The following is an 18,617-nucleotide window of genomic DNA, read 5'->3' as shown; positions in this document are numbered from 1 at the left end:
AATACAAATACAATTAAAAAAAAAATTAAAATGAATATTTCCGCTGGAAAAAAATTTTTCAAATCATTATTTAATAAAGTTGGGACCGCGGCACTTTGAACCAATTGTAAAATTCAAGACGACTAAGGAAATCTGCTGTTTCGCTTCAACGTTCCTATACTCTATAGTCCACCGAAGCGTTCCCTGTTGCGAAGTAGGGCGCCGGAGTTAAGGAGTTTGCTTGGATAATAAAAGGTCGAGTTGAATTTTTTTTTGATTTTCTATCTTTATTAGGTCTTCCAAATACACGATTAAAATTACTGACAGTATGACTGAATCGTACCTATAAAATAGAGTAAAAATACTTTTCTGTTTCTTACCCACATTATTTTAAACACATTATCATTTATTTACCTCAAAACACACACATCTTGCATATAAAAATGAACGGAATACATTCTATCGTTTTTGCTTAAATAATATTTTTTTGCAGGTCACACGGACTCGAATCTGTACAACTCACTTCCCACTTCGTAGACCAAGCACCTACAAACAATGCCCCCCCTGCCAGCAATGATGAATACTAAATACTCCACGAACAACTTTGAATATTTTTCAAAACCGCAGATGCGTAGTTCAGGAGTGTCCAAAAACAGTCATTAAGTGATCAAAATGAGCGGGTCACCTATTCCCGACGTGCGACACAGCGCCCCCTTCATCGAGATCATCAGGTCCAACTACAGCGATGTCGCTACCTACCTGGATGTCACGACGGTGGTGTACCCCGTGCTCCTCTCGCCTTTGGAGTTCAGGAACTTGTCTACTATTAGCGAAGCTAATAGTACTGGCTTGAATGCTACCAGGGAAATCAACTCGTTTTACTTTTATAAGGTAGGTGAAAAGCTTATTAATAGGCGTCCATTTACGAAATGATTGTGACTGTGTCGAAAAACTGTTTCTATCGAACTGAAGCAAAAAAAAAAATAAAAATAAATTTATAACAACAATTTCTACTACAACTAAACTGACGATATTGTGGGAAACAACTACTCCGTTAACTATAGCCCTGACCAGCGTTGAATTATACCTGCAATATCTAGAAAATGGCCAAGATTATTTGTAAAGAGATTAGACATTGACCCATTTCAAACTTAGTAGTTCTCATCAGCAAGCCACGCCTTTCATTTGGCGAATATTATGAAAGTATGATCTGTGACAGTTTCTAAACTAAAGATATTGCGGGAAACACCTACTCTGCGGACTAATGCCTCGACCAACATTGAATTATACCCAAAATATCTGGTGAAGGGCCAGGATTATTCGTGGTTCGAGTCCATCAGACATATAACAATTTGGAACTTAGAATAAATCACAGATACTGACATTTTCAACGATATACTCGTATTTAATTGTTGTGGTTATGTTAAGTTTGACTCTAATTATTTTTTTTTTTAGTTTAGTCAAATTTAATAAACCGCTTCTTTTCTCCGAATTTCTAAATATTTATATAAAACTAAAATTAATTTAAAATATAACATATTTAATAGTGGATAATAATACTTTTTTTAGCAGTTTTTATAAAAAATGTGAATTATTTCCAAAATTAGCCAAAATAACTTTAAAAATACTTTCATAAAAGTTAAAATGAATGGAAAAGTATTAAATAAGACTTTTAAATACAATGGTCTGCATTTGAAAAATCGTAGAAAATTTGGTAATATATTATTCTAATTATTATTACATATTTTTCAGTTTTTATAAATTTTAAAAGGCCACAATTCAAAGAATTTTCTATATAATTTGGCAACGCCGCAACCTAAAATAAAACTATGCTACCATGTGCATAATTTTACGACAAATATGTTCCAATTAATAAAAGTAACTTTTTGACTGCTACGCTTTTATAATTCATGTTGTATGTTGAAAATAATTTTTTGTAAAAACTGTCATTAAAAATGACATTTTTAATTCATTGATAAGTGAACTAAAAATTGACACTAGTGTAAAACAAACTTTTAACAATAGTGTTAAAAATAAAATGCTGTATACTATAGAGGGTGTTACAAGTTTGACTGCCTTAATATAATACACACGATAGAACATATTAAATTAAGCAAAAAAACAACAACAACAATATGTTGTAGTTTGTAAGTACCTAAATTATTTTTAATACGTATAATTAATAACCTTTCTACAAAAAATATTGTATGATACATTTGTTAAAAGTAATTCTATTTTGTCACTTTTAACACTTGTATCATAAATAACTATTTTATTCTGGCATTTTTTAACCCTTCCAATTTGCCACACTATTCTGTATTTGTGACATAGGAACAGTCATTGTTAACCCACATTTGATACCGCTACTCCTGAAACTCGATAAAGGTAGGAAGAGGTTGTTTTGTGGTAACCTTAGAATGTTCAACGCAAAGCTAAAAGCCTTCTGTTGATAGTATTTAATAGTAAGATATAGCACCGCTTTCCCAAGTCGCTTGAGATAACATGTTTTCACATCCTCTATTTTCGAATGGTTCACCATTTTGCTTGATATCGAGTAAATATAGAGCACATCGTTATCTTTCATCCTACGCATGTAAAGAACTCTTCACACGGAGAAAACTGTTAGTGTACTTTCAGTGACAATTCTGTACTTGATTGGGATTTCTTTAAATCAGTGTTAGCTATAATCGATTTGTATCATTATGATATAAGTATTGGAAAAAATATATTAATTGAAAGCGATTAAAGAATTAGCTTTTAGTACTAATATAGGTTAAGAAGAAGCATAATATTAGCAGACTTAGTTAAGTTTACATATCATTTTTGGAAGGCTAACTTTATCACAACGTGGCTTCTATTGATTGATCTTCCATCATGAATATTATTGATGTAAATGTTGCTTTCGATTTCCTCTATCATATGTTATAGAGGGTGATTCAGAACTTATCAAAAAAAATTATTTGAATGTACAGGGACTCTTACAAATACAATTTTGCAAAAAAAAATCAAAAAGGGCTATTCTAAAATGATTTAAAGATACATTTCTGCACGCCATGCCACTGGAAACTGGTTCACTGTAAAACCTGACCTTACGTAAGGCAAAGCAAGCAGTCGGCGACCGGCACAGCGGCAAAGTGTAATAAAAAATGAATGGACAAAAAATTGAAAGAATTTCTTTCCCAAAGAAAGAAATAAATATAATTTTATAACACTTACCTATTTTATATCAGTAATTAATAAAATTAATTTATGCTTTTAATTAATAAAATAATTTGACATACCCGATGTTACAGCAACTATTCAAAATTTTGTTTACCTAGGTGTAACTTTTGGGCCCGTATTACCTAATTTCTAGGAACTAACACAAATGTTGTCTTGCTTCACCATAACGCAAATGCTTCACCCTAACACAAATATTGTCTTGTTTCACCATAAAATAAAACGATATCCATCCACCCTGAGTTGATATACAAGTAAGGCATTTTTGACACTTGAAAAACTAATGTAAACACTATCTCAACAACGATAATACTAAAATCGGATTTCAGTATACGGAATCGCCTGGGTGCATGTGAGCGAATGACGCTAGAAACTACAGTAGCCTAGCGATGTAACGGTTAAAAATACTACAACTTCAATAATTTTTTTCTCGGAAACTATAAAGATTTTCCAAAAATTTTTACGATATTGATTCCATTTTTCATGACGCATCTATTCCCAAATTTTTTTGGATAACTTGTAAATCACCCTGTATAGTACAGTAGATCAATTTGTTCCTAAGGTTACTGTTAAGGGTAAGAGTTTTCCCCCTTAGTACGATTCAAACATTATTAAAAGCATTAAATTGAAATAGAATGCGTGAATCAGGTGTGCTTCAGGGCTCGGAGCTGAGGCCATTGCTTTTCAATACATTTATAAATGACATAGTTATTGAGATACACGTCAATTATCTTTTGTATGCCGATGATATGAGGATCTATAAAATAACTAATTGTTTAAGTGACTGTTGAACTGCAAAACACATTAAATTGTCTAAGCTAGTTTCCATTTGGATTCAACGAGCAAAAATCGATTTCTTCGATTTTTTTGAAACGTTGGGATGTTAATCTACTTTGAATTTTATGAGACCTGTGTTTTTTGTTTTTCCGAAAATAACTTTTGGAGTTCTTTGGCGCTATATCAAAATTTATATCGTGACAGCATAATTCTTGCATTAAAATGCATGTTTTTTCAAGTTTTGACCCAAATCATCTTATCGAAACGTTTTTTTTTTTTTCAAGATGTTTAGAAGAATTTCATCAACTTTTACCAGTTTTTTTTCAGAATTCAAATTGCTTTCTGAGATGAGAAAAATTGAAAAGGTTATATTCAAAAACCCCACCTTTTATTTTCACCGGATATTTTTTGCAAGGCCAAATAAGCTATCTTTTAAGCGAGCAGCAATATGCCAACTTATTTCGTTCGGGAGATACGGTTTCAAAAATGCACACATTTTTTCAAGTGGTCGTCATTTTGAACACAAATCGTAATGTCGAAACCTTTTTTTTTTCAAAATGTGCAAATTGCTTTAAAACTTTCTCAGATAAATGAGAAAAACGGGAAAAAGTTCTTATTATTCAAAACTGATTCTTTCAAATACCCCACCTTTTATTTTCTCCAAATTTGTTTTTCAAGGCCAAATAAGGTATCTTTTAGCCAATCAGCAATGTGCCAACTTTTCGATAAGATCAAAATAACGGCAACTTGAAAAAAATATGCAATTTCATTTTCGGAATAACGCAATTACGATGTAAACTTTGACATGGCGTCACGGAGCTCCAAAATTTTTTTTCGGAAAAACAAATAACACGCGCCTCATATAACTCAAAGTATATTAACATTCCGAAGTTAAAAAAAATCGAAGATTTCGATTTTGTTTGTTCGTTGCATCCACATGGAAACTACCCTAAATATATGGTGCGCCCTTAACAGATATTACAGTTAAATGTAAAAAGTGCAATGTTTTATCATTTACTCTTAAGAATATGTGTAACTACTTGTTGGATGACTTCGTTTTTCCTAGATCAGAATCATTTCGCGATCTTGGAATAGGAGATAGATCACTATAGAGTATAGCTAGCCCTTTTTTGTAAAATTAACTACTTCGTCCAGCAACTTTGAAATAAAAGTCTCTTCAAGCAAATAATGAAGCGGAAAAGTTTACACAATTTAAAAGAAAAGTAAATACAACCTTTGCGGCATCATAAGTTTCTAATATAAAAGTAAATATGACGGCTTAACTTATTTTTTAAAGTTAAAATTTATATGAAATATAATTGACTTCTTGGGACAGGTTATACGCAGTTTTGATGGAGTTTGCAAGCCCAAAATAGAACAAGTCGGTTTTGAAAGCGACATGAAACTTGTCACAAAGTTTAATAAAGAGAGTTTGGGGACTAAACTTCATCCAGAACATTTACGCCTTTCAAAAGTGTAGTTTCTGAATTATGCTTTCACTCGGATTCGGGAGATTAGAGTGTTAGCAGTGTTTATAATTTTTGCAAAGTTGGATTCTCTATCAAATAATAATGTTACGAAAAATAAACGTCTTCTCCGAAATTGTAACATAGTAAAGAAAAAACAGCATTTGTATCGCATTTTTTCATATGACACCCCGTTTATTAATGAATGTTTTAATGAAAATCGGATCCCATTCACAAAAGCTGCCGTTGGTAGTTAATATGTAGGCGACTGAAACCTCACGGGTCATTAGTTGACTCACAGAATAATTAAACAGACAATACCGACCGCAGAGTAAGTTCGCTGTTTGTGGGAAATCTGTTCCCATAATTCAGCGGCCACAGAATGATTGGCAGTCCGTACAAACTTGCAATAAACTATGTAGGAGTTGGGAAACTAGGCAACTGTGTCAATACAACAGATTGAAATTATTTAGTATACAGGATAGTGTGTAACTAAAATCCTTGGCGATGATTTAATGGTATAGATTCATATTCGAGACATACTTTAAAAAAATAATTGGTGATTTTTCTGTTAAAACACATAAATTAATCGAAAAAATAGTTTTATATGTTCTTTTTTTTATTAAATTCGGCAAAATTACTTGGAATATACGGGGTGATTCAATCATGTCAATAATTCTAAGGGAAGATAAGGAAAAATGTGTAGAATACGAGTACAGGATTAAAAAATTTAAAAATGCATATTTGTTAGATGCTAATAACACATGTCAACATTTGATCTAAGAATAATCATTGGACCTGGCCAGGGTACTTATAGGTTTTTGGGGTAGCCTAGTTCAAAGCCGCTGCTATTTTTACCATTCAAAGACATCTAAAGGTCGTATCAAGGTCATTTGGAGGTCAAATCGAGAAATATGGTCTAAAAAATTTGAGAAAATTTATACGTATGTTTTTGGAGTAGCTGAATTAAAATCCGCTGTCAGTTTCACCCCTGAAGGACATCTGAAGGTCATATGAAGGTCATATGGAGAAAATCGATCTAAAAAATCTGAAAAAATTTATACGTACTTACTAGCTGAGTTCAAAGCCGCTGTTATTTTCACCATTTAAGTACATCTAAAGGTCGTATCAAGGTCATGTCGAGGTCATTTGTAGGTCAAATCGAGAAAATCGGTCTAAAAAATCTGAAAAAATGTATACATATGTATACGACTCCTGACCGAATGAGGCGAAAACATAAAGGAGGCTAGCCAGTTAAGGCAATTTTCTGGTCAGTTAGGTAGAAATATAAGCGTGTCCAGTTAAGACGAGTGGATGTCCTAACCAGTTAAGGCATGAAAAAGAGTGTGTTCAGCCAGTTAAGGCAAGACGAGTGAATGTTCCTAAAAATTTCCTTTAAGTGACCTTGCAGGATGAAATAAGAAGAAATCCAATGGTTCCAAAAACATACAAACACTTTCATTTTTAAAAGAAAATCTTAATTTATCTTTTGAATGAACATTAAATTGACCTCGGACTGATTAAAAAATAACCTTGAAATGATCTTTAGACGTTTTTAGATTACATCACAGTATAGCTCAGAAAACTCAAAAACATATACATAAATGTGTCCAAATTTTTCTTCGTTTGACCTTCTAATGGTTTTGAAATGACCTTCGGATGTTCATAACGGTAAAAGTAATATCGAATTTAAACTCAGCAACCCTAAAAATATACGTATAAATTTTGTCCGATCTGTCAAAATATATTATAACTAATCTGTAAATCCTTATGTAATTGAAAAAAAGGCAGAAATGCCTGAAAGAGGTCTAACGATTACAAGATGTATTATTTTCTTAATAAAAAAAACTTCTTTTCGTTTTTTAAAAGTATATTGCTTATTGTTAGAGATAAACCCAACAAACCCTATATGGTTATGCTCTACAGGGAACGTTCTATCCAAATATGTATATACAGGGTGTTCCGTTTAACTTAACAAAGTTAACATCCGCGGCCATTTTGTTTGGCCTTCATTTGTTTTTTTACTATCATTTTCGAAAAATTCATAAAAAATCGTGCAATTTTTGTATTTAACATTTTTTTATAACTCTTAAAACAAATGAGTTAAAGGGGGGTCAAAATATAGTGAATCACCCTGTACGTATACCTTGTTGTATGACTTATTGGTTTTTAAAGAGTAGCATAGTACCTACCTATTTTAAATGCCAGTACGGCTAAAACAACACCCATCCGACCATAGCACTTTGTTAATAAAATGATGATCCACTGCACTTTGATTTTGAAACGAATTGCAAAATTTAAGACGACTGGGAAAATCAGCTGTTTCGCTTCAACGTTAGAACGCTTTGTACTCCGCTGATTGGCGCGCTTCCCACTGCGAAGTAGGTCGCCGAATTAGCGGGAGTTAAGGGATAGTTTGCTTAGTTTTGAAAATTAATGACCTTATGACTGAATCACCCTGTATATAGATTACAAGAAAAGTTTAAGTACAAATTGTTAAACAGTAAACATTTCTGGTAATTTTACAATTACTAACATATGCCTCATACGATAATGGAAGCTTATACAGAAATGAATTTTATTGAATATTAGAAATTTAAAAAGAAATATAGGAAAAACGGCTATTAATTTGTGTGTTTCGTTTCAACTGTTGACAAAATTCTCTGTAGGGAACCAGCAGTTTGTACTCTAGACACATAAACACAGTATGAAAACTAAACAACCGACCAAAATTTAATAAAAGTTTAAGATTTGTACTGTCGAAAATGCTAATCTACTGAAAGGCATGCAAAAATGAAGTTGCAAAATTGAATTTTTCATATTTTCTGTATTTAAGAACAGTTTTTCAGGCTCTCGGATTCGGATTCAGAGCGTCAAAGTACATAAGGATGCACAGGTCTAGCCATTGGAACATACCAATTTTCTTTTTTGTGTGCCTGTTGTCTTTAGTAAATTAAATGAAAAATAGCGTCAAACGTAATCCCCCTGTATCTACCTCTTCCACAATCTTGCAGAAGTGCAATGCCCCTGGCGTTTCCTAACCTCACGTAACGAGGATGCAAGCTGTCTAATTAGAAAACAATTACAATACATATCGATTCCTTTGCAGTGCAGTATCCCGACGAACTTAACTATGCCGAAGGTCTCCTCCGTTGGCTTCGGCGACTAGCTGGGGGGCTATGGAATGTGTTCGGTTCGAGTGGAACGTCCTCGAGTTTGTTTGCTTTGCTATTTATTTTGCCCGGAAGGGTGATGATAGCCACCGCTTGAGGGTGTTTGGCGGTAAACAAGGTGGGGGGGGGGGGGGGGGGGGGTGGGGGGGCGAGGCCGTCTGTCATCAGAGTTGTTTATTGCTTTTTTTATTAGACGCTAAGTTTTGATTAACTTTGACGAAATTTAACCTTAACCTAATTTGTTTCGGTGTTTGGAGGGGCTCAAAATAACAAGACGATTTTAACTCCTTGGAAACGATCAATGGAATTGAACCATTTCTAGCGTCATTCATTAATTATGACAGGATTTGTGTAACAGGGAAGTATGGCAGGATCATATACGATGCAAAGTAGAGCACACAATTGTCGGTCTTTTATCAAAGGAAAATCGTGTCATCATTTTTAGGACGCGTAAGACGAACCATTTCAAATTTAAAATGAAATTGAATGTAAAATCTGAAATACCGCTTCATACGCATTGTGTAGGTAGTAGCTGTAGCCGCTCAGGTGTATCGAGTGTACGAAGTGGTCGGTTATAGGTCAAATACTAACCTGGCGAGCTTGGTCGTAAATCACAGACCGCCCCCAAAAAACAAGTAAACAACACTGGCGCGTACAGAGGTAAAATGTAGCACCTATATGTGTAATTTAAAAAACAAATTGGATTTATAATAAATTACATTTAAAATAAATAGTTTATGAGAATAAAACAGTTTTTGTAGGAACAGGGGTGCCAGACGTGAACTGATCTTTTCATCCTTAACAATGCATAAAGAAATTATTCAATTTCTAAACCCCTTAAAACTGTACTGCACTGGATCCCTTGACAGGCACTGATTTATTACTTTGCATCGAATATGATCCTACTATAGTGTATCTTGTCCAACAGTTGCAGTTCTGTAGGTGTTTTATAGGACAGTGGCGGTTCGTGACATTGTGAATAGAAAGGTGAGAAGATAGAAATAGGTATTTACGTATAAAACAACGTATTTACATATAAAACAACGCCGCCAGCTTTTCGTTTGCCTCCACTTTTAACAAAATATTTTAAAACATTCAATTTTTATAAAATTGGTCTATTCATTGGTCTTTTAGTCTTCATAAATTTGGGGATCGGTACTAAGACTTTGCAACAGTTCTTTTTCTATCGTCATCAATGATAAGTGGTTTAAGCGCCCTTGTGTCATCGTATTTTTTAAATAATAAGTCTTAATGCGCTTATGACACGAAAAGTTTCTTTCTACCGAGACACTTGTTGCAGGAATTTTTAATACTATGCAAAGCAATTTGTATGTTTCCGAAAATACCATTTTAAATTTCTTATATAATATTTCTAACGTTTTTTGAACTTTTAAATTAGAAAATTGTTCGTCTCTGAACAAAATATTAAGTTCGTTTTTCAGCCTATCTATTTCAAAAACGTTTGGATATATTTGTAATAAACATTCAAACGATTTTTCGGGAAATTTCTTCGCATATTTGGGAAATTTTGAGGAATCTACTAAAACGAGAAAATAAATCATAACGAGTACTTAATTGAAGAGAAATACGATCTATAATTTTGTAGTAAAGCATTTTATAGCTCAAAAATATTTCTAATGCGTCGCAACTTTTGCTCCGTTTACTTGGCAGTCCAGTGATATTTTTCGCATAATTAAACATATTTTTAAATTTTTCTTTCTTCCACCTAGCCATTGATAATTATCATACCAAGAAGAATGAAATTTTCACTATTCAAAATTTGTTGTTTTTCTACTTCATTACGTCTTGAAAAAGGTGTTTCAAGTGGAGATAAAACAATATCGTGAGCGGGATTAATTATTTTCCACTCCCAAAACTAACTAAAGGAGGCTCATATTCTTTGTGAAACTTTTTATACTATTTTCTCAAAAATTTAATGTACTATTTAATATATGTATATTGACCATAATGTCGAAGATTTANAAAAAATTGTCGGTCTTTTATCAAAGGAAAATCGTGTCATCATTTTTAGGACGCGTAAGACGAACCATTTCAAATTTAAAATGAAATTGAATGTAAAATCTGAAATACCGCTTCATACGCATTGTGTGGTCGGTTATACGTCAAATACTAACCTGGCGGGCTTGGTCGTAAATCAGAGACCGCCCCCAAAAAACAAGTAAACAACACTGGCGCGTATAGAGGTAAAATGTAGCACCTATATGTGTAATTTAAAAAACAAATTGGGTTTATAATAAATTACATTTAAAATAAATAGTTTATGAGAATAAAACAGTTTTTGTAGGAACAGGGGTGCCAGACGTGAACTGATCTCTTCATCCTTAACAATGCATAAAGAAATTGTTCAATTTCTAAACCCCTTAAAACTGTACTGCACTGGATCCCTTGAGGCAATGATTTATTACTTTGCATTGAATATGATCCTACTATAGTGTATAGTGTATAGTGTAAAATTGTTCGTCTCTGAACAAAATATTAAGTTCGTTTTTCAGCCTATCTATTTCAAAAACGTTTGGGTACATTTGTAATAAACATTCAAACGATTTTTCGGGAAATTTTTTGCATATTCGGGAAATTTTGAGGAATCTACTAAAACAAGAAAATTTATATCATGTAAATTCCCATAACGACTACTTAATTGAAGGGAAAAGCAATCTATAATTTCGTAGTACAACATTTTATAGCTCGAAAATATTTCTAATTCGCCCCAACTTTTGCTGCGTTTACTTGGTAGTCCAGTAATATTTTTCGCTTAATTAAACATATTTTTAAATTTTTCCTTTTCTTCTAACCACTATTCAGAATTTGTTGTTTTTCTACTTCATTACGTCTTGAAAAAGGTGTTTCAAGTAGAGATAAAACAATATCGTGAACGGAATTCATTATTTTCCACTGCCAAAACTAACTAAACGAGGCTCATATTCTTTGTGAAACTTTTTATACTATTTTCTCAAAAATTTAATGTACTATTTAATATATGTATATTGACCATAATGTCGAAGATTTAATTTTCATGAAATTGTATTCAAATTAAGCTAGGAGCATATTTTCATATGTTTTTGTATTTTCTTTTCTGTTATCACTTTTTGCAGTCACTATCTTGCAGATATTTGAAGAATAAATAGCAATATCTTTAGTGGATTTTTATAATTCTGCATTTTAATGCTAAATTTTCTTAATAACCACACAATACTGTAGGTATAACAAAAATGGCGACACTACACATTAAAATACAAAATTTGATTAATATTACAAATATCAAATTAATTTGTTGTAAATATATAAATTGCAGATGCATCATTTGTTGTATATAAAATTCTAAAAAACTTTAACCTCGTTTCGAAGTGGCCTAAACTTGTAACCTACCTATTGTCGACTCTGGTGTCGTAAAAGGTACAATAAAATGTCCACTCCTTTGTAGCTCACCTGAAATAAAATGAAATTTCAAGGAGATAAACATCTTTAAATGCAGATGTTGTGTCATACCGTATCAACAAACCCTCGTGTAACCACGTCTCGGGTAATAGAAATATCAAGATCCCCCCGTGAAGTTGTCCCTTTTATGAAGTTGGAGCAGCTTTTTGGGAAAGTTTCAACAGACCCGACATTTATTTTACTGGGTTTATACGTTTTTTATGTTTATGCCAACTAGGGTTGGCTTTACCTCGTTTGCTTAGGGGATATATTTGTCAACCTGTTTCTGCGAATTCTTTTGGCGTTTGCTACTTCTACAGTTCATATTTGAATACTACACATTTTTCGACTGAATATATTAGGCTATTGATTATGGGATTTTAAGGAACTATGACGTTCAAGATATTTTATTAAATGAATCGTTGAAATGGTCATTTTAGATGAAAAAACCGCGGAGTGCTATTAAATTAGAGGGTGGAAATTGGAGATAGGGGTGAAAATGCTCCCCGTTCAATTTTTTAATTGTAGTTCGAAAACATCATAGGAAAAATTATTTAGATAATTGAATTTCCCATCGAAATGACTTATTTAAAAAATTTAAAAAGAAAATTTTATGCAAAAAATCGTTAATAAACCATTTGAAAAAAAGCAAAAAATCGATTTTTTATACTTTTATTATTTTTTTAGTAGAAGTTGGCAAAGAAAATTGCTGTACAAAAAAACTAGATGAGGTTCCTTCAAAATGATGCGTTTCCAAAATTTATAACCGGTCAAATTTTTTAAGTAAAGAACCAATTGTTGTAAAAATAATAAGAATTATAATCATTATTATGTTAAAAACGACGAAAATTTAAAAAATATTTAAGTTTGACCGGCTTTGACTCAGTCAATATTAGTCCAAAAACTTTTGAAAACGCATCCTTTTGAAGGAAATCTCATCTAGTTTTTTTATAAAGCAATTTTCTTTGCCTACTTCTACTAACAAAAATTACAGTAAAAAAAAAATAAAAAAATCTAACTTTTGCTTTTTTTAAATTATCATGTGATGAAATCCTTGAACGACTTATTTCCTTCCTTTTTGCAAAAAATGAGAATTAAAACATATAAGGGTAAACGCCACAAAAATCGAAAAATTGGCTAAGTTTGAGGGGCCAAATCAGTTATTTCATCCAAAAATACAGCCTCTTTTTTTGAAGGAAATTTTATTTACTTTTTTTTATGAAGGAACCTATCTTTACTCAAAAAAAAACTAGAGGCAAAAAAGTAAAAAAAATAAAAAAATCGAATGTTTGCTTTTTTTCAAATTGTTTATTAACAATTTTTTGCACACAATTTTTCTTTTCAATTTTTTAAATAAGCCATTTTGATGAGAAATTCAATTCTCTAAATAATTTTTCTAATGAACTATAGTAAAATTTTTCTTCGCTCTCGAGTTAAAATTAAAAAAGGGGTGCATTTTTACCCCTATCTCCAATTTCCAGCCTCTAATTTAATAGCACTTCGCAGTTTTTTTTCATCTAAAATGACCCTTTCAACGATAATAAAATGTACTTGGACGTCATAGTTCCTGTTAACCCTGTTATTTTTGGATATAAACAATAGCCTGTATCCTTCAAACATTGAATTGCCATATTAATGACTCACACTTAACGATATTTCTAAGGAATTGGAGGGGGATTGTAGGTTGTTTATTAACTTTGACATGTAAAATATATTTTAGTTAAAATCTCTACACTTAACTTATTGGATTTTTTGAAAAAATTTTGTTGAGTTACCTTAACTGCAAATAAACACAAAAAAATAAATAAATGTATATAATCATATAAATACAAACTGTTAACTTAATACAGAAACACTCCTGGTCCATGTGGCGTTTTATCTTCTGGTTTAGTCTAAAATTGAATTAAAATTATATTTGACTCTGTATAATGTTATAAAAATTTACTTTAAAAGTATTAAGTAGCAACTCTTTTTAACACTAAACTTATTTTTTGTGATATGATACTTCTGAAATCAGCGATTGATGTACGGTGATTGTAGACAAAATGCTGCAACCGCAGTATTAATGTACGTTATTTGTAAAAATTTCCCATGCACCAGGTGATGCAAGATTTGTAAAATTCGTTCAAAGAGCGCAAGACATTGGTTGAATTTGATATAGGAGTATTCATTTTTAACTGATAACATCAATTCACTCTCAACTCCAGCGTTATCAATATGTTCACACTTTTTTTTTAAGTGATGTAAATATTTATTTCTCATTTTCTTTGCGTTACATGAATTAGTATAACAAGACAGTTATTTTTGCTTGTAATCACCTAATGATACGTCTATTATTAATTACTGAGACGCTATTAAAATTGTTTTCGACTTCGCCAGTCTCTGGTTGGCAGCAGGACTGCCAGAGCGCGTCTTATGAACTTAATATTTCTACATAATGAGGCTAACGAACCGCGAACAAGCTCGCGCAAATAAATATGAATGAGGAACCAGAACAATTTAGATCTCGTTCAATTAAGAGTCTACCAGTTTCTTTACAGTAAAGTTTCGAGATGTCTTGCATTAAAATGTCGGTGACACCGCCGTCACCCGACTTTTTGTCGCTGCACAGGGTGATTTTATATCCAATCCGGTTGGTCATACACCTCGCTTCAATGAAATGTTACATAGGAATTGCAACAGAGAATTTAAAACTTAGTTGCTGCCAGTTTTTGTCGAAACAATCACGAACGGTGACAACTTAGTGTGGAATGTGAAATATTAAAACGTAAAATCTGTACTTAGAAGAATTTAGTGCCACTAAAAAAAAATTGTATCACACAAATAAATGATTTGTTTGGATAGGGTCAAACAAATTATTTTTGAAAAAAAAAAATTCTTTTAAGGAGGTATATCGGGTTTACTCAAATGCACAGATGAACTTGAAACCCAGTGCTCCCTCTGTGCGTCATATTTTTTTGAAAATTTTTTTGAAACTAGATTTTGAGATATTGTTGTTGAAAGTTGTTCATTTTAACATAGGTTTATATGGCAAAGATGGACGATGCGGCTCTTTTTTTGCCCATAACTGAGAAAAAAATGTAGAAATTGTGAAATAAAACTTTTCCATATATAGTACACATTATTATCTTATTTTTGATGTAAAACTAATGTAAGTTTTGAACATGGTAAAGCTGTATTAATTAGAAACAGAAACCAATAATTGCATTTCTGTCTGACTTGAGGATTAATGTGGCAACGTCGCAATCAGCTGACAGCAAGGAGGGAATACATTTTAAACACTTGATAAAAACGAAATTGATTTCAAACATATACATTTTTCCAAAATCCCATATATATTGTTATCAACAATAAATTATCCACAACAGATGATTTTTTGTAATGTTTTCAAAAATTTAGATTAATTCAAAAAAACTAGGAAGCTGTGATATATTTATTGGAATGAAAAATACAGTTGATAAATCCCTTTATGGTTTATAAAAACATCGTAATCATTACCCAGTAATATTTAGGGTTACATAAAGTTTTCTTTACTTTATTAATATAATTAGTAATACTTGAGATAAAAGCATTTGTACGAAATAACGAACGAACATAAATATTTCTCAGCAAACTTTATATCTAAAAAATTAGTTATAGTTGCAAAACTTTTGTAACATTACTAAAACAGAGATTAAAAACACGAACAGTAAGTAATAATGTAATTTCTATCACAGAACCTTCAAAATTGCATCCAACATTTTCTTTGACTTGGACGAGAGATGGGCGCGAGTATCATTTCATTTCTTTAGAACTAAATTAACATAATTCTCGTTGTTTTACCAGTTCACATGATTTACGGATTTTAAATAAAGGATAAAAATCACGAGGATAATACGATATATTTGCTATATCTTATATATAAAATTCTCGTGTCACAATGTTCGTTCCCGTACTCCTCCGAAACGGCTGGACCGATTTTGATGAAATTTTGTGAGCATATCGGGCAGGTCTGGGAATCGGCCAACATCTATTTTTCATACCCCTAAATGTTAAGGGTGGTCCACCCCAAAATTTTTTTTTGTTGTTTTTTGGACAAAATTTTATTTTTTTATTTTTTTATGATGTGGCCTTAAAAAATACATACAATCCTAAATTTTCACCCTTCTACCATCAACCCTTATTTTTTAATAGCGATATTAGTAATTCAATAATTTTCAACCCCCGATCAATTATCACTTGATCATTTTTTTTATCCCCGCCAGGCGTCGACCGGTGTCACTTCTGACCCAGTAAACAGCACGGAGTAGGGATGAGATCTCTTTCACACAATGAGCCGTTTCTCACTCCCTACAGTTTTCGGCCATTATTATTATTGTTCGTGCATCAACCGTAATAATGACATTTACTATTACCATTCATAAAAAAAATATATACACGATATACACTGAATAACACTAAATATAATATAGATGGTAGAAGTGAAATTTCTTTATGAAAAATCTACTAAAATAATCCTAGGATTAATTTATATGGCAAAACAACGTTTGCCGGGTCATTCTAGTATAATAATAATATTGTACATAGTTTACACACAATACATTTTTGAACGCGTACGCATCTTTACCCGAATTTGACGCGCAATATCTCCGATGTCCGAGGCCTGTAGGTTCGCAGTGTGTACAACTGCTAGTCAATTATTAGCGCTGTTGCCACATCTACATAGTCTTTATGCGTTCATTAAATATAATTTAAAACTACTTAAATATGATATTTTTATGTTGTTAATTAGTCAATTGTATGCTATGTGCATATGAGTAGATTTCTTTGCTATATAGATAATGTTTATCGCAAATAATTTCAATAGAATTTAGTTTTTTCAAATTGACAGCGGGCTTTAGTCCCATAAGAAAAGCGTAGGACCCCCCTGCGCTCCTCATTTCCTTCGGACCCCGATATACCTTTTTAAGAGAAGCAGTTTCTATTAAAAACATTTTTTTTTTCAATGATAAATAATATATCATCCATTCTTTATTTCAATTTTTTTCGATTCAACCACTGCTTGTCAAGTCAAGAGAATGCAGGACGTCAATTTATTTGGAAGTTTTGTATTTGTTAACTTCTAACATATTTTTCTATGTGACAGTTGATACGATTTGATCTACAGTACCATTAAATGAAAGTACAAACCATTTGCGAAAGTCATGAACTAATGTCGTTATCAGTATAATATTGGCAGGAAAAACATCACAGATACTTTTCTTCAAATAATTTTAAATCACTTTTTACCCTTATTGACAATATTAACCAGTACAGTTACAATACAAATCATCATTATTGCTCCCCAGAAAATTTTAAGATACCGCTGCGGTATTAAATGGTGTCTAAAATGACTCGTTGAAAAATATAAAGCTGTTATCGACTTCGAGAACCGCTCGTTAAGTTTTATGCGTTCGAAAGCGGCCGCGATAATTTCGATAAAGTCGCCACATAAAAATTTTACGGTGCTTTTGGCGGGAGATTACCATTAAATCGGTATTAGCACAAAGGTTCGAAATGTGGAGATGTGGTGTGAATTTTAATTTTATAAGTGTGGTTAGTGTCCATTATGTGTATGATTAATGTCTTTTTCGGCTTTATATTATAAAATTTTTGCTTTATTGCAGGCGATTAATAATACTTATGACGATTTGTTTCGCGTTGATGCGGGATTTTGAAGCTTTATTAAAAGTATGAAAATTCCTACTATGATATAACGACAGTCATAAAACACTTAATGAATTATATCCACCTTTAAATCCAAGTGTATGATTCAAAAGCTCAGGAGCCAACGAATTGTATGGGAAACGCGTTTTAAGGAAGTTTTATAAAAAATATTATTTACTCTTTCTGATTTTATATTGCTGGGACCTTAATTCAAACCTATGTTTAGAGTAAGAAAATAGAAAAATAGAAGCAATGTTCGTAATATTAGATAATACTAAATCAAAAGGTACTGTACATAAAACCACATTTTTGGGAAGATTTCTAAATAATGCGTTTATATATTACATAAAAATAGCTGGTTTTAGTTATGAATGAAACAAGAGCATGTAAAAAATGAACTACGGAAGCCACAGGTATAACAAAATCAATCAATATTTCATTTACAGCTCGAAGGAATTAATTAATACTTTTCTTGGATTTATCCAGCAACAATTTGATTCTTGTGTTATTTCAAAAATTTTAACTTAATTCTTATGCTCAATTTTTAAGGGCATTTGCAATTTTCATACATTATATATAAGTAGGTAGATTTACTTAGTTTATCATTCTGGATACATTTATATTAACCTAATTTTAAGCCAATATAACTTTACTATTAAAATAACTATGTCAGGTAAAGTTATATTTGAAAATATAGTGACGCAGTAATAGGAGCTACGCTAGTCGAGACGTCAAAAGCAGATTAAACTGGGTCGGTCTACGTATGTACATGTTGGTTCAAATCTAATCCAAGAAACTGTGGGATCCGGAAGGTATATGCAAAACCTACCCCCAAATAGAAGAGAAAAAAGTACTCGTACTGTATTACTTTTATCAGCATTAC

At 31.9% G+C, this 18,617-nt stretch overlaps 1 protein-coding gene across 1 annotated transcript in view; it reads left to right on the top strand.

The window, feature by feature from the left end:
- LOC108909132 (cardioacceleratory peptide receptor-like) overlaps positions 1-18,617 on the top strand; it is a 140,111-nt gene that overhangs the window by 53,412 nt on the left and 68,082 nt on the right. The window contains exon 2 of the mRNA XM_023454570.1: positions 473-870. Within this exon, the coding sequence (XP_023310338.1) occupies positions 652-870 (219 nt within the window). The 5' untranslated portion in view covers positions 473-651. The remainder of the gene's footprint in view (positions 1-472; positions 871-18,617) is intronic.

The sequence above is a fragment of the Anoplophora glabripennis genome, unplaced genomic scaffold (assembly GCF_000390285.2).
Source record: "Anoplophora glabripennis isolate ALB-LARVAE unplaced genomic scaffold, Agla_2.0 scaffold346, whole genome shotgun sequence".
Classification (NCBI taxonomy): domain Eukaryota; kingdom Metazoa; phylum Arthropoda; class Insecta; order Coleoptera; family Cerambycidae; genus Anoplophora; species Anoplophora glabripennis.
Note: the sequence above shows the minus strand (reverse complement) of the source record. Positions and strands in the feature narration are given on the sequence as shown.